A 26,571-nucleotide genomic window follows, 5' to 3' on the forward strand; every position below is an offset into this window, starting at 1 on the left:
AAAAATTGTTTTCACTCGTACTATAACATTTCTTATGGACTGTTCTCTGTCACATCTGATAAGACAGTAACATTTGCTTGATTGTCACTGCAATGATAAAAAATTATTCCCAAAAGTGTTGTTCATAAATTTTCCTGAATCTAATCATTTGACAAAGTTGTATAAAATTTTCAACTCCAGCTGAAATAATGCATAAATAATGGATATTTAGCAGGGCGCTTTTAGAAAAAGAGAACTCACTCCTGTTAGACTCACTGTAAAAGAAAAAAAAAAGGGCTTTCTGTAGATTGTCTACAAAGAACTACAATAAGAAGAGATGTGATTTTATACCAGTTTAGCAAAAAACCTGTGTGAACACTGCTAAATTATCATTTAAATTTGTCTACTAGTAACAGTTGTTAGCCAAAATAAGATGAGATAAGAATTCCTGTACAGTGTCTTGTACAGACTTCATTAAACTCTTTATTATAAAGTGTTAAGCTACTACAACTTCTGTATATAAATATGGCTTTTAAATAATCTGTTGAGGAAAGGGAACGTAAGTGTCCAATTTTATTCCCAAATCTGTCAAACATTCCAAGCTGGCATGTTCATCCACTCCACCAATTTGATGAGGAATTTTTACAGAAATTTAAGGAACTGGTGACATAAATTAATATTTGCTCCTGGCACCTGATTCTGTTCTTCAAAGCTGTCAAATATTTTGCATCTGTAAAACTAGTAATTGCAAAATATCAAAATCAGTCATGACACAGAATGGACACAGAAAATCAGCAGCCATTTCACACTGACAGAAAGTCATAGATTTGAGGATACTGACTTTGATATGAAGAACGTAGCTATAATTTTTCTACTCAAAGTAGACCATTTGTGGGATTGTAATGTACACACATGCACAAGATGTGAAAAACCTCTGTGAACTTTAATTCTGAGTTGTCTTCATCTTCTGCCCCACCTAGAGCATGCTGCTTTTTTACTGACCTGTAAGTGTTTTTTCTAACTTTTACTCCAGTCCTTTCTAAAGCAAAACTCCTATTAATATGTAGGCTAAAATAGCTAAAGTCAGATGAGGTAACTTTAACATAAGTTTTATTCATTTAACTTCAAAACATTTTGACTAGCTAGAAGTACTAACCTATAAGCTAATACTGGTTCCCAAAGACAGTGTTCATTACCTCATGGGAGAAAGCCCAGAAAGTTATTTGATTAAGCACATAATTGCATTCTGCGGAAAAGGGATATTTGAAGATTGTCTTACCATTTTATCACTTCAAAATCTGTAAGCCTATTAAAGACACCCTGGAATAATTTTTTGGGTTTCTTCCTCTAAAGGAAATGAGAAGATCTCTTATACATCCAATAAATGCATAGTTTTTGGATAAGCAAGGAGATCCTTCAAGGTGCTTACACTTCACCAAGTTTGGCTCTATCCTGGTCCTAGCAATGGAGTTACGTCTCAGGAGTAGAGATCACTGCATCCACTGAAGGTACAAATAAAACAAGCACAACTGAAATTCAAATCAGGCCTCTCCTTTAAGTAAAAGAGTTAACTCAAAAAACGGTATTTGTTTTCCTCTGTGCAGAGCACTTTGCTGTATAAGTAAGCATAGCAGTTCAATGAAAGGCAAGCATATATTTTTTTCTAAACATTTCTGGACAACAACAGTGTCATGAAAAATTGTATACCATTTGATGCATACAAGTTTGCCACATAGAACATGGCACGTATAAGCAATAGTAATCCCCTGACTTTTCCTAAAATGTAATGAGGAATTTGTCCAGGGTCTTATTTTTACCTGCACCACTGGGAGCAAATTCATCATAAGTCAGGGCTAGTCAAGAAAAATTGTTTCCAGGAGGACAAGGTTTCCATCTAGCCAACCAGCAGCATAGTTCTGACAACGCCAGTGTCAATATGTGTATTTGTCTCCAAGGTAAATTACAGTGAATGTTAGGTGAACTGAGACAGTGTTGAACTCTTAGCCAAGGAATATAGCCTAACAGCAATTAACAGTAAAAGACAGAAGGACCTCTGGTACTTTTACATTCAGTGCTCCACAAATACCTAACTGCCTAATTAACAGAACAGCCATTAAGATAAATAAATTCTCTTAGTTTTCTTTTACAGAGAAATACAAGTGGGGTGGCTATATTTTGTTTCTTCATGACAGCTACTATTGGGGCTCAGATTAGAAAGGAAGCCTCCCTGGATTCTAGCCACTGTAATTAGCTGTTTGCATTGCAGCCTCTCCCAGCTAGGATGACAGAGCTATTGTGCTATATCTTGTACAAACATTTAATAAAAAAGTCAATCTCTGCTTAAAGAGATTACAAACCAAAAAGAGGGAATGACACAGCTTTCAGTGGCTTTCAGTGCAGGTGACTTGTGCTCACTGGACAGGAAAAGGAACACAAGCTGACAATACACTGGCTATGCAGAGACTGCAAATTTTCCTTTTGCTATTTAAATACATAATAAGTATGAGAAGTGAGTATGAAAAGGATTCTTGGATTGAACTAGATCCAGGAGGTTTCTTTCAGTCCTATATTTTTGTTCAACAGGTCTCCTATCTATTTGTTCTTTTCAGGACATTTAAAACAGGTGGGTTCTGTGAGGTAACGTGAAGGCTAGGATAATGATTTTCCAAAGTCATCCCACATTATAATACATATCCTCAGGAAAGTATAAAGGCAGTGAGTTTTGCATCATTCTCTGATGGAAGACAGAGACATATGTCTCTATTATTCATAATAAGAACTAGCACAGAGAACTTAACACATCTGTACACTTACTAAATTGAATTAGAGATTTTAACCTTGAAGAGGGAGAATTCAAAACTATCAGGGTATCTCAAGCTTAGACGAAGAGGACTCTACTAGATAGCAGAAAAAAAATATTTAAATGGATTTGAGAAGCTTTCAGATGGACACTGGTCGTAAGGAATATGTTTTGTTATTTATCTTATTCAACATGGAGTAGACATTCTTTTAAGGTAAGCAAACAAAATAGATCTATAGATAAAAATAAGGGGGTTTACCACCTCTGTGTCTTATCTCTCAGGCATAGAATCCTATCGTTATTACTTGACTATATTAAGGAGCATAGCACCCAGGCAAGTTGGGCATTTCAAAGACCTGAAAGCAATTGGCAAAGACACGTAGTCTGAGGAGTGCTTCCCATGAAGTCATGAAATAAGTGGGCCCTATCAGGAATACGAAACTTCTCTAAGGTCATACTCTAAACAAGTGTCAGTGAATAAAGCCTATTCTTCCTAGGGAGATTATGAATTCTTCGACTTTTCAATAAGTTTCTTCCAAACAAAACTGGCATTTCCTAGCAAAGAATTTATCACTAAGAAATTAGAAGAGGTTCCTTTTCATGAGAAATAACATGTTAGTCTGGATACACCTACTTTAGTTTTCTGTCTGAAACATTAGCCAACTTTAAAACTTGGAATTGGAAACATATATTGATCTATGCGACAAACTTAATAATTATCAAAGTACTTCTTATTGGAATAATTCTTAAATTTTCCAAATAAAAATGCAATGTACTTTTAGAACAATTCTTCTGCAGATTACATATATTGTATATGAATTCAAGCTACCTGAATTTGCTTCTAAAATGTGTGGAAATTTGATATTCTATCTTCTTTTCTTAATAGTCTGTTTATTTTTGAACCTGTTTCCTTTTAAGCTAAAGCTTTTTGTAAATCTAGTTTAATTGTATTTCAGATGGTAACAACCTTTCGAGTGGCTCTTCTTCAGGTAAATCTATCTTCTAAAATTCTACCTACTAAAGTCCTTTTATTGGTTTGTTCTGGTTCTATTATTTCCAGATCTCATTACATTTTATATAATTCTAGGAGAGTGCAAGTCAAAATATGGCTCTTGCTCCCACTCTGAATACTTATTTCTGCAAAACTATAGATATAACAGCTAAACTATTAAATTTAATATAATTATATGACATATAAAATCCAAATGTAGTGATACTTTTCAGCTTATTATCACTGAAAATTCTTGTATGCAGAGCATAAAAAAATTTCCATCAATATATGAGACAAAACACACTGCGGAATTTGTTAGCGGTATATAAATTCAGTGTTAAAACTTAAAAAGAACTTCTTCAGGCTTCCTGTCTCAGACAAAAGTAATATTTTTTATTCTATGAAGTCTGGCAACCAAGGTGATGAAGGGTTTAGAATTTCTTAAGAACTTGATTTAATAGATGGAATGAATTCTTTTTTCCAGCTACCAAAAACCCCACCATATTCTCAGCAAGACAGCAAATTTTTGTGCTAGTTGATTAATTCTTTGCATATAAAATTTGTTGTGATGCTTGCTGTTTTGTTTCATTGCAGTTATTTACTTTTTTCTTCTTTTTCACTTTTAATTATGTCTAAGAAATAAAAATGCAAGAACTAAAATCTCTTCCTGAGAGGACTAAAAACTCTTTTATCTTATGACTTTTTCACAAAAACACTGTAACTCCTATAATCTTAACATAATGAATAAGATCTAATAAAATGGCATCTCTATTAACAAATGGGAAGAAAACCAGACAGGTAAATGTACAGGTTCATATTAATATCTGTCATGGTTTAACCCCAGTTGGCAACTAAGCACCACACAGCCACTCGCCCACCCTCCCCCCCAACCCCCAGTGGGATGGGGGAGAGAATTGGAAGAGCAAAGGTAAGAAAACTCATGGGTTGAGATAAGAACTGTTTAATACTTGAAATACAATAACAACAACAACAACAACAACAATAATAAATTGTAATGGAAAGTAAAACAACAACAGAGAGAGAGAGAGAGAAACAAAAACCCAGGGAAAGAAAAAAAAACAAGTGATGCAACTGCTCACCACCCGCCAACCAACGCCCAGCCAGTCCACGAGCAGCGGTCACTGCCCCCCGGCCAACTCCTCCCAGTTTATATACTGAGCATGATGTCATATGGTATGGAATATCCCTTTGGGCAGTTTGGGTCAGCTGTCCTGGCTGTGCCCCCTCCCAGCTTCTTGGGCACCTCCTCGCTGGCAGAGTATGGGAAGCTGAAAAGTCCTTGACTTAGTATAAACACTGCTTAGCAACAACTAAAACATCAGTGTGTTATCACATTATTCTCATGCTAAACCCAAAACACAGCACTGTACCAGCTACTAGGAAGAAAATTAACTCTATCCCAGCCGAAACCAGGACAACATCCAAGGATATAACCATTCTGTCTTTTGAGGGAGACCCTGGGAACATTGTTCAGACTAAATTCACTGGTCAACCACACACAGCATAGTCCTACATGTAGCCAGAGACTCCATTCCCTTCTTTTCATGTTTTGGCATGCTACCTCAGAGGCCTATGTGTAGATGGGAGGATCTGGAACCATATTATTCTCTCAGCCATTCTCAATAGTACTTTTTAGGAGAAGTATGGCCTGAAGACAAAAATGTGCCATCACCAGCATAGAGATAAAACAACTTTCTCACTTACAAGGGAACATAAAGAAGATTGCTGTTACTAATACTGATAGAACTCAAGTGCAACCTTAAATTGTAGAGAAAACTAAAAGAAGATGAACTGAAGTGCCAAAATTAAAGTAGACCGTACCAGAAGATAAAAAGATATGTGTGTATGCAGTATCTGAGAATTATAAATTTAAGCTTCTAAAGTCAATAATTGGATATGCCTTCCTTTTCCTGCCTGAAAAGAAATGAAGATTATTTAATAAGCAGAGCAAGAAAATGATCCACTTACATATGCTTCTCTACATTTGGGGGAAAAGAACCGAAAAAAAACATAAATGGCTCTTGCTATAATTCTCTGTCCTAAGGCCTGCTGAGCCCAGACCGAAAATAAGGCAGCATCACATGCCTCAGTGTTTGCATAGAGCACATTCAAGTAATTGTTGCTATTTTAGACTGACAATGTTTAGGGATTCCATTTCTCAAAAGCAATTGTTTCCTTCAGTCTGTTGAATGAGTTGTTAGATGGTATTTCCAAGCCTTTGAGCAACAATTCAATAACTGCCTGTGTCTGTATTTCTGATAACCTAGATCCTGAAAATTCCTTGACAGTAGGCATTCAATTATCAGAAAAACTTTCAGCAAAGAGCTGACTTGTGCTCCTTTTGTGGAAGTAATTTTGCTCATTGTTTGGGGAAGTTTCAGAACAGTATTGTTGAATTAACCCATGCTCTGGAGCAGTCTGTCATAATTGACCTACCTTACCTGCCCTTGTCAAGGAAATCTCTCTGTTTAGAATAGGTTGATCTTTGTGGATATGTATGTTGTATTCTTTAATCTTATATACTGAAAAAGTAACGTTTCATATTACAGCCACACCAGTCATCCACTATAATAAAACTATGCAAGACTTGATTTTCTTCAACACTTTACCACAGTTAACAGGTTGTACCAGAAGATGGGCGGCTCAGAGTTTGGTTTAGCTCTCAGCCTAGGACAGGTGGTATGTCATACCAGGAAACAGTTGGGACAGTTTCAACACCTCACTTAATCTATCTTGTGCAAACTTTTTGTGCATTTGAGCTCCTTTGATTTGATTTTGGAAAGTCTAAATCTAGAGAAGTTTGAGAGTCTAATAGACTAAATCTAGCTCCCAGCTAGGGAGCCTGAGACCAGCTACCACTTCTTTTCCCTTTGGTTGACTTATCTGAAAGCAGCTTCAGATACTGGTTTCTGGATAACTACTTCTCTGTATCAGCATGAAAGTAACAATGCTACCAGAGATGCTGCAAAAACTGACTGAGCAATTCTTTGAGGAGCCATCATTACCTCCCAGCTGCTATCTCTTAGGGCTACTCTTCTGCAGTGCTCACGATAGAAAACCAGGAATCCCATGTGCATAGACATGGGCTAAACAGACTTTGGGATAGCACATAGCATCTACCAGTAATCCTAAAACCACTAAAGAAATTGTGGTGAAAGTAAAGCGCTCTCAGTCGTAGGTGTTTCTCTGACTTTGCCACTGTGTCTAGTATGTAAGTATACATTTTCATCACTAGAAGTTTGAGGAGTACCTTCACTGTAGCAAGGCAATATTCAGACAAAATATCATTTCCCTTCGTTGCACAGAACAGATAGGGGAATTACTTGCCACGCAAGTGTATTGCGTTACTAAAGAAATCCTTATTCAGATATGTTTTTGCTGGAATACCCCGTTTTCAAAATGAAATTTGTATTGATAGGACAGGAAATTTGCAACCGTGATCATAACTGTTAATAAGGTCTTTTTGGAACCAATTTTCATTCTTTTTTTTTTTTTCCCTGCCACAAAATTCTGTATGACAGTATTTAGTGTTTAAGAATTGCAATTTTCCATTAATGTTAACATTTCCCATTTCAATACTTATGGAAAAGCACAGCTATTAATTTTTCTTATCAAGATAAGCTTTTTTCCTACACTTTTTTCACAAAACTACTAACGAAAACATTTTATTTCCATGAATTCTAAATATCTTCTCCTTTGACCTCCCAAACTATGAGAGAGAATTAAAAAAGGCTTTCAGAAGGCAAGAAAAGTCAATTTGAGTTTGGGACTTCGGAGATAACTACATCTGCGAACACTTTAGAAGTGTCCTTTCTTATGTGCAGTATATTTTTGGACTGAGTTCTACTATTTAGAAACTCTAAGGGTTAGCTGAGATGGCACAGAGAATAAATGCAACCAGATTAACTCATTTGCAAATTACTTATTCAGTGAAGCAAGGTTTGAAAGGAGGAGGTGGAATGTAAGCCTGGAATTGTGACTCAGACTCAACTGCTTTCCTCAATTGCTCTTAGCAAGCCAAGATTGTACAAATCTCTGACTCAGCATTAAGAACTTGGCAATCTAGTCTTCAACTTCAATAAAACATAAGGATTTTAATGTAACATTATCTGTATATTTATAGTAAATAGCTAGTTGCATCTTAAAAATGTTTCAGTATTGTAAGCCAAGATAAATCTACTCTGACACCGTACCTACACAAAGCAGGGGTTGTCCACTTTCAAACAAAAGATTTTACCCCATAAACAGCATGCCAGGAAGGCTTCCACTGACCCTTCTAGTCTACACTGGGACAGCGGGCCTGGGGCCATGAATTTTGCTTTATGACAAATTGTATTATTACTGAGCTGAGCAAGGAAGTGTAATGTAAACTAGACGAATTCTGAATGGGCCTCCTGATTGCTTTAGCTGCAGTACTGCAGGAGAGAGCTGAGTGTCCAACACATCATATAGCTCATTATCTATACACTGAAGAAGAATAACAATACTCCTCCTCTAAAGAATATTCAAATTAAAAAGCAGGAAATAGGGATTTTAACATTGAGACCATTTATTACAGTTTATAGAAGAATAGCAAAAAGCTACCCATTTAAGTTTTCTATTTCATGCCCAAGAGTCTTAGCAAGAAGCAAAATTCTCACTGAGTATTATTTCCAGCTGAACTGCAGTTAGACAGCTAAATCAGTAATGCAGTATAACATGGTCATATTAACTTGGTGAAGCAGAAAAGACCATCTGCACCACCATGAATATGACTAAAATAGAGTGCCAGCAAAAAGCCTTTAACAGTCTCTAATGCCAGAAAACCTTACGAATGGTATTTTTAAGAAGTTCAATGTAATTGATAAAAAAGGAATTATAGTATTTGTTTCACTTTTGATGCAATAAGCTTTCAAAATTGATTTATAAACTGCTTTACAACTCAATTCCACATGTATTTAAAAAGAGTATTTTTTATGTACTTCACTAATTTCAACTGTAAGCAATTTGTTCAAGTATACTTAGTAAGTTAGAAGAAATATGCATGTTCCCAACATGCACTCTGCTGAATTATCACTGTGCAGACTGAAAATTGGCACCTCTAGCTGCTGTTTAAAACATGCATGACTCTGGTTTTATGCAATAGACATTTCTGTCTACTGTACTGTTGTGTGCATATATGCATTAGAGTAATAGATTCAATGCTAAATATTTGGAATTCAACAAGCTTTTTCAGAAATTGTCAAGGAAGAAAAAGGAAGATTGTTACATGGATTGATATTTTAAAGTAGGGCAAAAAGGGTGGAAATAATGGTCAGATTTCTAAATACTGAGATGTTATCAGAAGGATCTCACAGGTTCTTTATTATTTAATACATTTTCAATTACTTGGATAAAAAAGGTGCAACAGCAAGATGAGAATGTTTGCAGATGTCACAAAATTATTCAGAATATGATATGAGATTTACAGACATATCTTATGATACTGAGTGGCCGAGTGATAAAACAGCAAAGTCAACTTTTTACAGACATAATAATAGAGGCTATCTGTTACCAATCAAGAAAGAAATCTCTCAGCTGTTGTGAAAATATCTGAAATTAGCACAGGCTAGGAAGATAACTCAAAAAGGCAATCAAATATTAGGAATTATAACGAAAGGAACTAAGATCAAAACAAAAAGCCATTATGTCACTGCATTGATCCCTGGGTCTGGGAGTAGCTCAGGCCACTGTCAAAAATGATTACATTAGAAATGAAAAAGAACTGAGAAGAGTGAGAAGGATGATCAGAGGTACACAATACCTGCGTTACACTAGCATTCTTCAGCTTGGAAAAGAGGTATACAAAGAGGAATGCAACAGATATATGAAAAGCTATAAACATTATTGAGACTATAAAAAGGGAGCAATTATTAGCTATTTTTCATATCATAAGATCTAGCACCCTCCCCAAGGCAACAGGTTTATAGCAAGCAAGGGGAAGTACTTTTTCACAAAGGTATGCTAAAATTACGGAACTGTTTCCTATAGGATGCTTTGCAGATCAAAGTACAACTGTGTTTCAAAAGCACTGAGACAAATTCATGGAAGAAAGGTACACCAAGCATTCCGTTTGTGTTTTGAACACAATCTCTGTCTCAGAAAGTTTCTGAACTGCAGATAGCCAGAAACTGAGTAAATTTACTGAGAGAAATAACATGATGTAGTGGTTCTTAAACTCCTTCTCCATGTATCCACTACTGGCAAATATCAGATGTCCAACAGTGTGCTAGATGAACCTGTGGTGTCATTTAGTATAGCACCTTTAGCTCTTACACAGGTTTTCCTTTAAGAAGAGCAGGGCACTCTCACTTTCGTTCGTTTAGAATTCAAAATACATTCAATACTAAATATATAGGAAATTCATTTTAAAACATTAAATGATTAAGCTGTGCCATCAATTGCTCTACAATTACTGTTGGGCATAGGCATCAATGAAAGACTATTTCAAAACATTTTGGTATGGGATGATAAATTTCAGTGCTAAATATTAATGAATGTTAGCTAGCTACAAACGCCAGCGATTAAAACTGACTGAAAAAAAATGAAATCTTATCCCAAACAGAATTTCTTATCCCAGTAAGAGGGAATAACAAGACATTTTGAGATGTCCTCTGAGAAATCATTTTGCTATTGATTCACTGTGGAAAACACTCATGTAGCAAAGTGATGAGTGACAAGAAGCTATCAGATAAGTCAGGCCATTTATGCAATGACATCTGATCATTTCAATTATTTCATTTATTTTATTTTGTTAATTTTTTTTTAGCATTTCTTTTTCGAAACTGTTTACTATGTTTTCTGTACATCAGAAGTCCCTGTGCCTCCATCTGTGAGCTGTATTACACAATACCTTAAAATATTTGCTATCTGGGTTTGTTTTTTTTACAGGGACAGTCTGTAGATTTTACAGTTCTTCCGCTAGATTTTCTTTATTTGCACCATATTTTACACTTCCTCTCAGCTACTGATATTTCTTACCACTACACAAAGTTGTTAGTTTTCCATACACTCAGAACAGCCTACCCTGCCATTCAATATACCAAGCCCAACTAAGACCACACCCATGGAAACGTACAAAAGATAATTGCATTGTATAGGTGCAACCAAGGCTTGAGAGCTGTGTCGCTGTTTTTTCTTCCTGCGTGTTCCTTTACTTTTCATTTTAAATTCATTCAAAATAAGTGTTTCATTTACTCTTAAAATGTAAGTAAGTATTGGAAAGGATTGTGGCAAAACTGATAACTTATTTTTCTTTCTTGAAGGATTAGCACCGGTATCTTCCTGTTTAATTTGTAGCCAATAAATCAATAAATCATCAGTACACTATTAAGCACATGGGGTTCCACTAATAATAGAATCCACAAATCCCTATTTCAGGATAACAGCTACTAAGCAAAGTAGTTCGACATTTTTATAGATGCATAGATTTTTAATTTAGAAAGGACCATCAGAACAGATAACCTTATCTCTTTTAAAACAGACTGTAGAATCAATGCTGCTATCCCTATTCTGAGCTCAATAACTTAGGTCTGACTGAAGTATGAAATCCTTTAACACCATGACTATAACAAACATAGCTATATAATATTTCCATATTTGCACATTCCATTGCTAAGCATTGTAATTTATTAGGAATAGGTCAACTATTTATAGTTATTATTATGCACTCTGTGTGTGAAAAAAGCAGATTTTAATGACAAGAAACTAATATGTAATATTTTCTTCTTTCGTATGTATTTACATGCAGGCAGACTTCTTGGGTTCCGGTTGCCTGGATTGAGACTTTTAACGTACAGAAAGCAGTCCTTACCACAGGAAGACCCTGATGCAGTGATAGTCGATTCATCTAAGCACAGCGATGACTCAGTGGCTATGAAGCACTTTAAATCACCTACAAAAGAAAGCTGTAGTCCTTCAGAAGTGGATGATACAAAAGCACTGATTCAACCCAGTAAATGTTCGCCTTTGGTTAATATATCAGGACCTCTTGACCATTCATCACCTAAACAGCAATGGGACAGACTTTACCCTGACATGATACAGACAAGCAATCCACTAACCCATTCCAGATCAAAGGAAAGCATTTGTAGTATACGGAGAGCGTCTTCAGTACATGACATAGAAGGCTTTAACGTCCATCCCAAGAACATTTTTAGGGACCGTCACGCAAGCGAAGGTATGGTAGAAAGTCAATCAGTATTCTCTGATGTACTAAGAAAGGAATTATTGCCATTTTTCATAGTAATTATCAGTAGGCAAAACTAAATATAATCAGCTGTATACATTCAAAGGCACACTAAAAAAAAAATTAAGGGCCCAAATATGGCAGGCTTAATTACACTAAATACTGCTTTTCATGTCTAAGCAGACCAATGAAATCATGGGGTTGCTCTTAGAGTACCATCTGCCTTCTGTAGAGAGATATAGCAAAATCGGGCCCAACGTTCCTAAACCTAATATTGGTATTTGGGGGGAAAAAAATCAGATGATCAAGTTAAAATTGCACACACAGTTCTGTCCCATACTCACATATATTAAATGGTCTTTGACTGTATGAAATCCTACTTCAGAGACTGATCAATTTATTTTTCTTAAATCTGTAACGTGTACATTGTATATTCACTTATCCAACACTGATACATGCTTTTTCCCTTGCAGTGGGGAAAATATCCTCAGCAACTCCATTGAAATGCTTTGTGTAATGCTTAGTGAAATGGTAAAATGCGTAGTGTTAAATTCATGTAAGCAATTTTCTCTTTGTGTTAGTATATTCTTGCAACCAGCAAAATTTACAAAGATGTTTTCTCTGTCTTCTTTTTCTACTGTCTCTCCTAATTACGCAAAGTCATGGAGTGTGGTCCATGAGTTCTTGTTGGAGACAGGGAGTTTGAGAAACTTGGCAAACAGCTTAGCAAACAGAGGTTTGAAAGCCCTGTGAATGGAGAGGCACCTTTGAAACTGGCTTTTGCAGAAAAGTGCCACATATATAATACTTTTGCAGCTACTGATGGTCTAATGACTTGAATTGCCTACTTTTTATTCAAGCCAGATGACAAGGAATGTATGTGGAATATTTTAAGATTTCAAAAACATATGTCATGGAAGACTGTGCACAGATTCATAAATTAGCAAGAAAATGGATTTTCATTTTCAGTGATTGCTTGTTTTTCTCCTATTCATTGTCTGCAAGTGTAAAATTCCTTTAAGTTCTCCTGCCTTCTGGAAGGTCCACATCAAGGGCTCTTTGCTTCTGTACATCTCCTAAAATATAAGTCTGAATGCTCCTCTGCCACCCAGATTAACTCCTAGACTAGCAGAACTAATTATTCCTTCCAGTTACTCTTCCTGTATTAAATATAATGGTTAAATACTTCATTTCTCATTTCTGTTGCTTTTGGACTCTGATTTTTTCAGCTCAAATGAACCTGAAAATTCAAATAAATCCATCCTAAACCATACCATTTTGCTATATTTCATGTTCACATTCAAGCCAAGATTTCAAGATCAGGATGTAGAGGCAAAAATCTCCAAGGCTGAACCTTGGCATGTCTTTTGGGCCATTGCATAAGTTTCATCTTCGTTTCAACTTCCCCAGATATTTAAACTAACGTTTCAAATAAAACACATTTAAAGATATCTGTTTTGTCAATTTCTATTTTCAGAAGTTATTCTCATTAAAGCACTCCCCAATTGACCATTCTTCATATAGTTATACAATGAAAATATGTAAAAATCAGTTTGAATCTCTGGTTATGGTGGTACAAAGCTCATGAAGAAATAGCTACATAATTTAATACTTGCTGCGTGGAGGAGCAAAAATTTCTAGCTCCACTTCTCTGAATAATATTTTTCAAATGTTAAATACTAAGGAAAATAAATTCTACTATGAGGAGTCAATAATCCATTTGAATTCCTATAGCCTCTCACGTGATGTGATCATTTACAGTGTAAACAGATAAAACACTGCCACTCTGATTTCACTCTGCATAAGCTGCAAAATAGTAGAGAATCTGGCCCTAAGTTTGGGTCATACATATGCATTCTAAAAAAGTACAGCAGAACAGAGGATGGCTCTCAGAATTGCATTAGAATTAGTAACCATCCTTGATGCCATCTGCTTCCAAGCATATTAGAATTTGGCACCTTATGCTGAAAAGATGTTTAAATTTAGCCAGCAAGTCCTGCTTGCCTTACTCAACAGTGAGCTGTAAAACCCTATTGTTGCTATAAAATTATCCATGCAAGTTAGGCAACCAGGATTCAGCCTAAATCATCTTCTCTGGACTCGCAGATTCTGAGCAGAAGCTGTATACTGTATTGGAGAATGTAAAGCCATAAGTAAAAGTAAAGTAAAATAAGTAAAAGTAAACTAAAATAAGTAAAAGTAAACTACAGTCCCAACGGGCTAAGTTATGGGGCCCTTGATGTTGCAAAATGTATTACCCAAGGAAGCATAAGGTTTAATATATTTCCCATTCCATTTTTATTTTGTTTATCGATCCTAATAATTCTGAATTTTCCTGAATCTACTGAAAACTACTACTCTGTCTGAAAATGCAGTTCAGGATTCAGACTTATTTTTTTTCCACCTCTTCCAGTTCAGATAATATTAATTGAATTGGCATAACAGAATTCTGACAGAAGAGAATAGCATTATTTAGCTCAATACTAACTGCAGTAATTCACCCACAGTCAAATTTATTTTTTTGGAAGATAAGGCAATTGAGAATATAAATTATTTCATGTGTTAAATTAATTTCTGTAGCCTACTTGCCTATCACTTTAAAATTATCATAGCTGTGGCCATTATATGCTGAAAGGTATTACAGTAAAAATGACAATTTAGGATTTTAAATTCATTTGAGCGTACTCAATTGAATTCCATTCTAAATTTGCCTATTTGACAGCAAAAGCAGCAGGGCAGGAACTGTGTCTTCCACCCACCGCCCAAACTCCAGCCAATGCCTTCTCACCTGAAATGCCAGCAATCCAGATTTTGCAGGCACGTTCAGGTTCACAGGGATGCTTCGGGAATTTTATTGTCTTCAGAAAGTGACCTCAGTAACATCCCCGCAGCCTTCTGAAAAAAACAGCAGGCTTTTGAGCCTCACTCAGCCTACAAAATCTGCATTACTGCTACAGACACCTGGCACAGAAAGGCGTCAGGCTGAGAGGAACTAAACACTCTCCCACACCCATGGTCCAAAAGGCCCAGCTCGATGTCCCATGCTTCCCCGTCCTCAGGAAGCTGATGAAAAGCCAGAGAGGCAGCAGGTGTGACATGCTGCCACAGACAAGGTCTAACGTCACCTCCAATTCCCCTCACAGGAGAAGGCCATGGCCTTTCTCCAGAGTGGGGCTGAAGCAGGCCCTCTGCAGGGACACGGCTGCCGCTGGGGCAGATGGGGACACAGCCACCTCAGCCCTCAGAGGCGGCCTGTCAGCACGGCACAACTGCAGGTGAATATCAGCTTGAGCCCAACGCACCTTTGAAAGCTGGTAAGCTGGTCACAGTGGCCGGCAGCACACAGGGGCAGGGCTGCATCCTGCGCCTGGCCCTTCGCTCCCTGCCAGCCCCCAGGGCCCTCGCCCACCCTCACACCCCCCCGAGCTGCCACAGCCGGGCAGGGGCACAACGCGAAGGGAGGGTGGCCTGTTGGTCACGTTGTACACCCATGAATAGGGGTGGCATCTACCTATCCACCTGTGTGGCTTCTTTAAAATCATAAATAACAATAATAACAACAACAACAACAATAATAATATTCTCCCTAAAGAGGTTTGCTCTCATGAGAGGATTCAGGGCTGGGTGTGCCTGTGAGGACAGAGAGCTTTGCCACTGTTAACCTTGCAGAAAGGCTCCTAAGAGCTGAAGAAAGGCTTAAGGTATATCTTTCTCCTCAGTGTTTCTCCAGTATTTACTCAGAAAGGCGCTGCTCAGCTTGCTGCCATGGTAAAAACTTTTCCTCCTGTGAGTCCTGGGCAGGCGCAGGGCCCGGGGGTCTGTGCAGGGCCGTCTGCGCAGCCCCACACCTCCCGCAGCCAGCCAGCCTGTGCCACTGCCCACAGCTGTGGGTGCCTCAGCCTCACTTAATTATGTGTGACTAATTACCACTTCATGGATTAGCACTTTTGACCTCCAACCCAGTGCTGGACTTGTGGAGAAACAATTTTGTCACGTTACTGTTAAGGCAAGTTAGCTACAGCCAGTCCTACTACCTGCTGATCTACTCACACAGTTTTACAGATTATCTCTCAATTGTCAAAGTGACTTCATCTTGACTAAAAGTCTACGTAATATAATCAAGGATGTGCAAAAATATTTCAATTCAAACCACATACATATTTTGAAGCAATATTTTCTGCTTTTTCTGATGTAGATTTTAGTTGTCTTTTTTCTCTCTTTTTCTTCACTTTTATTATGCTGAAAACCAGACAATGGTCGCAATGTCAAAGGTAAAGTATACATCTAGACTGTACTTTCTAGTGTTTCAAACAGCCACACTTTTTGGCATGTTACTTTGCCTGCTGTATGAAATGTTCAAATGCAACATTCTCATGTTGATCTCTCTAGGGCCAGGTGCATTACTTAAATTATATTTGTTAAACACATAGTTATTCCCTTAACTATTGTCTCAAAGCACTAACTACCAATCCCTGGAAAAAGTGAAGGCATAGTTAAACAACCATTTAACTTAATTATCTGTTAATTCAAAAAAGGAAGAGAGGGAAATAGAACAAGTTATTTAACTCAGTGCTGTTCTCCTTAAGCAGACAAAACTTCTGTTGAAGCTACCAGGAGTTTTACCTGTGAAAGGTTGTATAATCGGGCAGGGCCACTAACAAACAATCTATTGTTATAAGTTGCTTAGTTTTCAGTTAACGATCTCAAAAATAAAATAATTGGTAATCAGGAGCCTTTTGGAAGTATCTTCACTTATTCCTCTTTTGTCTCCTTAAAACTAGTTTCACGTTCCTGGATGGCAGGGGGTATGGTTTCAAGCTTCCTGTAGTATTAAAATGTGTATGCATGAACTTCATTGCCAATTTCATGTCTAAATAATATTTAGTGCAGTTACAAAATTGTTTCTATTCACCAGCACTGAGCTACATCTTTTAGAAGCAATTTGAACATAATTCTTAAGTGACTTCCTCAATTTCTAGAAAACAATTACTAAAGTGTTCAGTTTAATTGCAATATTTGTAGCTATGTCTGAAAACTGGTTTGTGACCTCATGCATGATGCAAAAAGTGTGTGTACCTGATAAAGTCTTCTCTCTAAACTGCATGCAGTGCATGACCTAGATTCTGTAAAGCGACTCTTACTATGAAATCATTGCATTTGCTTCATGTGTATGTTGGCAAAATCTTGGGGAAAAAAATGCAGTCTCTGTACTGTAAAACAACTTGTATAAATGTATTTACTGCTGGTGAAAGATGATGGATTGACAGCTCAGGAGAGTGAAATCATTTCTCAGTGCATTGTGTAAGCAAGGACAATGGAATCCTACCATAAAAATGGGGAGCTCAAACTTAACCTTAAAGAATCTCCTTTGTAGGGTAGGCAGAAGTATGCCATTCTCCCTGCTTATTCATTTCTTGGCTGCTCTGCTGAAACTGTCAATCAGGGTGCCAAGTAGTGTCAATTGTGATTGTGATTTGTTACGGCCCTCTTTTTCTGCTTCCTGCTATGAGACTATAGCAAAGGTCCACTAGCTGTCAAGTATCAGCTCACTTAAGGTACTAACGTCTTCCAGTTAATTACCATTGTCTATGAGTTACATGTATACCTTTTACTACTTTTTAAAGCAAAAGAAGGTGGATAAAAAAAGCAAGGTTTTCTTCTCACGTGCAATTAACTTAAGTCTAATATCACACGCTAGGGCATGAGTCTTAGGTAGCGAAGGAGAGAGTAATTCCCTTTGGAATAGAAGTAATAAAGGATTTACATCCCAGAAAGCAAAACTTCAATGCAATTTAAGCATCTATAAAGTTACTGTAAAAAAAAAAATCTTACCTACTATCTACTCATGGATTTGCCTGAGCTCCCTTAGTTTCCTCTTACCTTTGAGTTCCTTAGGTATCAAGAACCTTGTTCATCTGACAAATGGCCCCAACTTGATACCCTGCTCATGTCTAAGCCTACTCAATATTCAAAAACTACTAATTGCTATGACTATGTAGGGAAGTAGAGCTGAAGAACTGAAGTCTGACCATACATACGTAGCACATGCCAGCCAGATTAGCCACTTCACTGATTTGTGAGGGGATTGTGAGCCCTGATTTATTTTGAAGACCACTTTTTAATAGACTCATGTAGATGATGTGAAAGATAGATTCAGGTCCTACCTGGGCCAAAAAGTGTTCAAGCACAATATTCCAATTCCTTGGTAGTCTTCTCAGTACCAGGCTTTTTAGCACTCCCTGTGGGAGAAAGGTAGTGCTTTCTTCCTTTTTCCAGTGAAGCTGTTCCACAAAGAATATACTAGGTTCATTGGTCTAAGGAGAAAAAGAAGGACTGATTTTGTAGTTTAGTGGTTAGAGCATTCACCCACAAATTTTTGTTTGTCTTACATCAAATGATCATTGGACAAAATACAGAAAGTCTTGAGAGCAGAACTACCGGATTGATCTCTCCCAGGGGAGCACCTAAACTGTTAGCCTAGAGCATCATGCCCTCCTTTGTCATCGTGAATTCCTTTCTGCACAGTAGCACAATTTGAAATGGAGTAGTAGAAGATTTTTATCTCCAGCCCAGATTAACATATAATTAGCATGAATTTAGGAGGTAGAAAGCATGTGTATAAATCCTTTGAAGCTAAGAAAGCAAATTAAAAGTCTGGTTCTTCAGCAAGCATTCTAAGCCAGGTGTGAGGGAAGACCAGCCCTCACTTAAAGAATTTTACCGAAAAAAATAAAACAGTAGAATTCAGCACCGACTGAAGCATTTCCCCACAGCTATCTCCAGGCAGCTGGTTATTTTGAATTTCACTTGTTCTCACACTGCAAATACAATCCAGCTGTTTCACTGTTGACTCTGCAATTTACCTCATAGGCCTAATCCTGTCCCATTGGCTGTTCCTGAATCATAGCACTCGTTCTTGTTTCCCTCCCAGGAAGACAAACCCCAAAAAAACAGTAGGAGAGAAAACATCACATTGTTGCCCATAATAGAATTAGAATGCAGTAAGGTTCTCATGTGGATCTGAGAAATACCCTTCGATCCCACACTTCAGATACGTTGTTACTGACTGCAAGACCTCGATTTTTTCTTAAATCCATAACTGGAGCTAGTTATCGCTGGCTAAACATCTTTATCATTCTTTTTTCCAGTATTATTCTCAAAACCAAATTTTCCTTACTATAAAAATTTTTGGCTTCTGGACCAACTTTACGATGACAGTACAAAATAAGTATACCGATCAGTTATATGGCTTTTTTGTTGTACAAAGAACTCTGTCCAATATTGAAAAGAATAATTATAATGGATATGTATCTCATGAAGTATACGAACTCCATATTTTTTATCTATCATGATGCACTAAAGTAGTATAAGATGTTTAAGTGTATATTCAATACTCCATTAATATTCTACATATGGGTATCCCTATTGTTTTCAATATTTTGTTGGTAATGACAATTGAAGAAATACATTTTGTGAGTTTGCGATACTGCAAAATTAAAGGCTTTTAGGACAATGTTAGGTTAATATTTCCATTGATTAAGTATGGAGTTACTTGATGAGTCAACAGGGGTAGAGCAGGGGTCTACTCAATTTTCCAGTTTACCAGAAGGCGTTTTTGAACTAACTATCATGTAAGCATGAACAACAGTACAGATGTGATAATAGAGCAAAGGCTCAGTCCAGACACTCTTATATAATCATGTGTCCTATTTCTGCTTTTATAAACAAATGAGAATATAGTCTTCATATTCAGCCAGAATTATAATGGAGCATACCAGCATACCCAGTAACATGAAAACAAGTAAGGATGGATGCATTATGTACTTTGCAATCCATTGACTTTATAAAAAATATTGGGGGCAATATGTAAAGGAAATGTCATTTTTATATCCAATACTAAATTGGATTCTCATTAGCAATAGAGTTATTTTTAAAATGCAGATCATTTTTACTATTAACAAGTAGTATAGTGAAAAATAGTTTTAACTACACTTTTAACATATCCCACTTAAACATTAATGATAACTTATTTCTCTGCATTTGTCAAGTACTAAGTATGTGTTCTGATTTTTCAGGGCCTTTTAATCATATCAAGTCAAGTCTGTTGGGATCCACATCGGATTCAAATCTCAACAAATACAGTACAATCAATAAAATTCCTCAACTCACACTGAACTTTTCAGATATCAAAAGTGAAAAAAAATCTTCATCTCCTCCTTCTTCGGAGAAAGCAATTATTGCACCTAAGGTGAAAGACCGAACGCACAATGTAACAGAGAAGGTTACCCAGGTAAGGTAATACCCATTATTTTAGTTCCTTTTCAGTTTTGTGGAGCCAGTTATCAGTGTATTCAATAGATTGTTACTCTTTTTATGAATGATTTGGATATCTCCAAGACAATTTGAAGGGTTTGAGCCGTTACTTACTTTACCTCCCATTCAATTGCACATGCAATAGTTTACAACATTAATGATACCGCTAACAAACAAAACTTTTCAGGTCTAGATTTTTCAACGGAAAAAAGCTGTAGCATGCACCAAATGCCCCAAATAAATCCACTAATTTCAGTGATTCCAGTCAGTCATAAATGTTAGTTTCATTCTTTTTTCTTTTTCTCAGCTTTATGAATTGCTGATTAGTGCAAGGCACAACATGATAACAAATAGTAGGTGATTGTGCCACTGGTATAGGTATCATAGTTACATCTTGTAATTTCTGTTCCAGTTCTTTGGCTTTTCACAATGCTCTTTCCTGTGGGTATTTTTTTCCATATATGTACATCACAAAGCCTGTCACAATGAAAAGCAGATACCTTTGGACTGGATGTATGATATATTCTGTCATACTTGGGAATGAAGCATACAGTTGAAACAAAACTGAAAACAATTCAAGATACTATATTTCTTCACTCTAAGACAGATACAGTGGCCTCTGAAGGCAACAGAACTTTTCAGCTAAATTCAGGATCACTATTACATTTGTGTTGTAATGTCATATGGAGATTGGCAAGGACAGGTTACCAAGGTGCAACATACTGAAAAACAATATTAAGACATGACAGTATACCAACTAACTTTTATGGTCTTAGAAAGCAGAGGGTCAGCCCTTAAATGTCCATCCACTGACAGACTGAAAGAGGTTAGAAGTGCTTCGTATTAGAATGCAGATAGATATTCCATAAGGAAGATCTTGCCAAGAGTAGCTTTTGACTTACTGCTGACCTACCTTCCATAGACCAGACTGCGGCTTCTCTACATGGGTACTATGCCAAATATTTTCCATGCTCCTACTCCCTTTGACGGATATAAAAAGGAATGTATTGTACACCCTCCTAGAGAAACAGAGATAAAAGTTCTATCAGTTCTATCTTGAGATCAGTTAGTGCCTAAAAAGTAATTGGATTTTTATCTTTCATATATTTTGTCTTTGATAGCTAACTTGAATCTGCAACCATTGTACTTTCTTCCCTGGTCAGTTGTGAAAGATTTAATCTCTTCTGGATCCATTTTGATATGTTTTAAATTATTCATAGTAGTTATACATAGAAATCTTTTCACAGATAATATGGCAAAAAGTCAAGTTGCATTAAAAAGACTAATTTTTGTAAGTTATGTAAGCATAAGTCAAGCTTGACTGTTTTTTTCAAAATTCTGGCTGGCTAATTAGTGCCAGAGTGCCAAGTTTCTATGTACTAATGACACTGTTATGGAGGGGAAAAAAAAAATTTAAAAAAATCTCCAAACAACTTAGATATTATGAAAAGGTCCCATAGAAATGGCTTGGATCAGCTAAACCTTCCAGGAACATTGATACTAACTAAATTAAAAATTAAATTTGAAATGCTCTATAAAATCTGTACACTTCACAAAAGACTTCCAATTTAATTTGACATTGGTTTATGTCCTTTTCTAGAACTATCTCAACCAATGTGTAGAGTACAATTTGTGTAGCAAACTTTGATAATGTACCATTCATCGTAACTGGAAAGAATTCCCCACAGCTGTTCCTTTCTCTCTTATTATATTGTTATCAATGTTTTTAGTTGCTGCTGCAGCCTAAACTCTAGGATTAGGTACAGGGAGAAACTCCTAGGAGATATAAATAAATGTAGGTCTATTCAATTCAATCATCAAAGATCTAGTTAGCTAGTCATTCATGATTTGGATTAGAAATAGACATTTAGAAGATGAAAGTGGCTAGTTTTAGTCCTGTTTATGTTTCTAATCCCCAGTGATTTCAAAATGTTTTATAAGAGTCAGCACTGTCTTTAAAATCTAAATCTCTTTGTAAAACTTGTCATAGGTCCATAGATCCATTTTGTATCTGCAGAATAGTGGAAAAGTGGGTTTGGAAGGTTTGAGCACAGTGCTGAGCATAGAATATGGCAGAAAAGTCAGATGAGATAATTAAGATATGTTCATGCTGGCACAGGCCTCTGATATGTAAATCTGTGAAACAGCATCAAAAATGTACAGAGGGCAATATGACCTATTTAATGTGTGGGACAATGTCATTAAAAGAGCAAATGAATATAAAATGGCCATGGTAAGTTAAAAGGTCACCCTTAATCAGAGTAGTGACATCCTGAAATAGTCTTCTAATAAAAGAAGTTAGGGCAGGAATTCCAAATGTCTTTAGACAGAGCCTGAGAAATGTAGTAAAGGGATAGATAACATGATGTACTTTTCAGGGATTGCAGGACTTGGTGACATGGAAGGCCACTTCCAGTCACATATTGTACCATCCAAACATCCATCCATCTGTCTCTTTATACTCCTCATTGTGTATCTCTCTCCATTTCCTTTCCTCAGCTTTGCTGAGAAATTTGGTCCTGCTGCTATAACCTGACATTTCCACTACTGTGGCTCTTCTCACTGTGCAACTCAAAATGTAGAGACATAGACTGTGGTATGCACCACAATAAGGTACCAGTGAGCCTCACAGTTGGATCACTGCGCTCTGGATTCTCTCTCATGCATCCGTAATATCAAAACGAGTATCAGCATCACAGGATACAAGAACAAGTTCTTTCCAGAGATAACAGCTGTATGACTTTTGTCATATCCAAAAGCTGGAGAAGTAATTCAGGTAGTGAAGACAGTGAAAAAGGAGGGGATGGCACATCGCTACCTTCACAAGGTAGAGGAAGAATAATGAATAAAATAAGTAAAAGAGTAATGGCCATTGTGTTTAGAAGAAGTGATATGCATTTAAAGAGGAGTGAGATGCTTTAGCAGTAAGATTTTAGTGGAATAAATTAGGAGCAGATGGAAGAAAAAAGTTTAGAAAATAATTTCAGAAAGAACAGAAGATGTTGTGGGGACAGTGGTTGATACTTTGAGTGAAAAATATGAACTTTGAAATGCAGGTGGAGAAAATGACATTTCACTTCAGAATTTAATAAATAAATAAATAAATAAATAAAATCCTCAGCCTCTTACCTTTTAAGTAATACAAATAAATTAATCTCTTCAAAAAGAGTTAGATTATAAATTCTACTGCAAAGACCCTTAAAATATTGTCTTATTACTTAACAGGAGTGTTCAGGACATTATGTAGAGATGAATATTGCCTTAAGATATAGCTTGCAGTGAAGTGCCACACATGTGATGGTCCTGACTAAGTAGATACCCAGATCTCTTGGCCTTTCATCTGGGTCTTCGCTGACCAAAACTCCTTGTGTAATGCAGAGTAGCATATCATCTTCTGGATGCCTGTTTCTGCATAACATTGACTTTTACTGAGAGGAATAGCCCAGTAATAGCTGCCGGATAGCCCTTACTGAAAAATTGGCATTGTCACATCCCAATGCAGATATTTGTCACTAAAATTAAATTCCACTTTACTAACAGTTGGGTTTTTTTAATGTTTCACATTATGATTTCCAGAGGTGCTAAGCTAGACTCTCTTCTAGAAGAGTCTCAACTTACTTTTTTTCATTATTCTTTTTTTTGACAGTCTGTTCAGGGGGACAGTCCAATTTCTGCATTCTTTTGCACTGACAGGTTCAGATGGGGTCCTAACACTGATTGTTGGAAAGAGACAAGTCTTCCCAGAGGCACAAAAAGTAGACTTTTATTAAAGAAAGCAGTGGGGCAAGTATTTGACATCTGTCCCTTAACATTTTTGATTAATTCATAAAGGGGACTTCTGGCCTTAAAATTACAGCGTGTAGAGGCGCAACAGTAAGTGATTTTATCTTTTGTTTAAATACTGATTTATTTTAAATCTTCTTACACATCCAGTTCCCACTGAGGGATGGCTCCAATGCTGTGAACTCTGTTGTGAACAGACTCAGAGCAGCATGAAGATTAGAATAGTCAGTACCTATGTTTATTTTCAAAGAAAAGAGAGAATTCCTGAATACCCATAGATTAACACTGGCAACAAACAATGGCTGGCCCAGTTAATAAACTTATAAATTACTGATCACTTTATTGTGTTGTTTAAGAAAAACTGTTTTGTGGCCCCTGGTCATTAATGTTCAGAGATTACTGATCCCCTTGAAATTCATCAGTCAGTTGAAACATACCATGTGGTTGAAAGACCCAATATGTACCTGTTGTTTATGATTTGTCTCAATAACTGACTTACAGGAAGGTAAAACTCTATGATCTTTAAACTTTTTGGAAATAATACTTTTCAAAACAGTTTCATCATCCACCCACCTGTAGGAAATATATATACCCAAACGGGTTATATGGCTGATCAAATCACAGAATCATAGAATACCAGGTTGGAAGGGACCTCAAGGATCATCTGGTCCAACCTTTCTTGGCAAAAGCACGGTCTAGACAGGATGCCCCAGCACCCTGTCCAGCCAAATCTTAAAAGTGTCCAGTGTTGGGGAATCCACCACTTCCCTGGGGAGATTATTCCAACGGCTGATTGTTCTCATTCTGAAAAATTTTCCTCTTGTGTCCAATTGGAATCTCCCCAGGAGTAAGTTGTACCCATTACCCCTCATCTTTTCCATGTGACTCCTTTTAAAAAGGGAGTCTCCATCTTCTTTGTAGCCACCCTTTAAATACTGGAACATGGTGATAAGGTCTCCCCTAAGCCTTCTTTTCTCAAAGCTGAACAAACCCAGTTCTCTCAGCCTTTCCTCATACGGCAGGCTTCCCAGTCCTTTGGTCATCTTTGTGGCCCTTCTCTGGACCCTCTCCATCCTGTTCACATCTTTTTTGTATAGTGGGGACCAAAACTGAACACATTATTCCAGGCGTGTATACTCCTGACAAGCACTGAGTCGAGTGGGATAATGACTTCTTTATATCTGCTGGTGATGCCCTTGTTGATGCAACCCAGCATCCTGTTGGCTTTCTTTGCCGCAGCAGCACACTGTTCACTCATATTGAGCTTGTTGTCCATCAGGATCTCCAGGTCTCTTTCCACAGAGCTGCTCCCCAGCCAGGTAGATCCCCGCCTGTGCTGCACTCCTGGATTATGTTTTCCCAGGTGCAAGACCTTACATTTGTCTTTGTTGAACTTCATAAGGTTCTAGTTAGCCCACTCTTCCAGCCTATCCGGGTCTTCCTGCAGGGTGGCTCTCCCTTCCGGTGTCCACTTCCCCACTCAGTTTGGTATCATCAGCAAAATTCATCAGGGTACACTTAATCCCATCATCCAGATCACTTATGAAGATATTAAACAATGTTGGGCACAATATCAATTCCTAGGCGACCCCACTTGTGACAGGTTGCCAGTTTGAAAAGGAGCTATTTACCACCACCCTCTGGGTGCGGCCTGTCAGCCAGTTCCCCACCCATCGCACAGACCACTCGTCTAGATCATAACACATCAGTTTCTCTAGGAGGAGGCTGTGGGAAACTGTATTGAAAGCCTTGGAGAAATCCAGGTAGACAATGTCCACCGCTCGCCCCACATCAATCGAGCAGGTTACTTTGTTGTAGAAGGCAATCAGGTTTGTTAAGCACAGTTTGCCCTTGGTGAATCTGTGCTGGCTTTTCCCAATCACATGCTTCGTTTACTTGTGATAGCCCCCAGGAGGATTCGTTCCATAACTTTCCCAAGGACTGAAGTAAGACTGATGGGCCTATAATTTCCTGGATCCTCCTTTAAGCCCTTCTTGTAGATGAGGGTGACTTTAGCCTTCTTCCAGTCTTCTGGGACATCCCACGATCTCCATGACTTCTCAAAGATTATGGAGAGCGGCCTCGCAATGACGTCAGCCAGCTCTCTTAACACCCTTGGGTGGATATTGTCAGGGCCCATCAATTTGTACGGGTCAAGCTCCTGTAATAGTTCACATACCAACTATTCCTTCACTGACAGTGGGTCTGTGTTTGCATCAACCTGAATTTTTGTTCCCAAGGCCTGCAGCCCAACAGTGCTGGTAAAGACAGAGGTGAAGAAAGTGTTGAAAACCTGCCTTTTCAGCGTTGTTGGTGACTAATTCACCTCTCCTGTTTAACAGTGGGCCAATATTTTCCTTCTGTTTCTGCTTGTTGTTTACATACCTGAAGAACCCTTTCTTGTAGTTTTTGACATCTCTGGCCAATTTCAATTCAAGCTGAGCTTTTGCTTTTCTAACAGCATCTCTGCACACCCTG

General features: G+C 37.4%; 1 protein-coding gene across 6 annotated transcripts in view; it reads left to right on the plus strand.

The window, feature by feature from the left end:
* The window catches only part of KCNH7 (potassium voltage-gated channel subfamily H member 7), a 249,108-nt gene that overhangs the window by 151,667 nt on the left and 70,870 nt on the right, over positions 1-26,571 (plus strand). For 2 of the 6 annotated variants that reach the window (XM_076342748.1, XM_076342749.1), the window contains exons 4-8: positions 3,736-3,768; positions 11,560-11,988; positions 16,248-16,268; positions 16,779-16,802; positions 20,073-20,287. In XM_076342748.1, the coding sequence (XP_076198863.1) occupies positions 3,736-3,768; positions 11,560-11,988; positions 16,248-16,268; positions 16,779-16,802; positions 20,073-20,287 (722 nt within the window). The remainder of the gene's footprint in view (positions 1-3,735; positions 3,769-11,559; positions 11,989-16,247; positions 16,269-16,778; positions 16,803-20,072; positions 20,288-26,571) is intronic. The other 4 variants (XM_076342750.1, XM_076342751.1, XM_076342752.1 and 1 more) reach the window with 4 other exon arrangements.

Source organism: Aptenodytes patagonicus, chromosome 6 (genome assembly GCF_965638725.1).
Source record: "Aptenodytes patagonicus chromosome 6, bAptPat1.pri.cur, whole genome shotgun sequence".
NCBI lineage: Eukaryota > Metazoa > Chordata > Aves > Sphenisciformes > Spheniscidae > Aptenodytes > Aptenodytes patagonicus.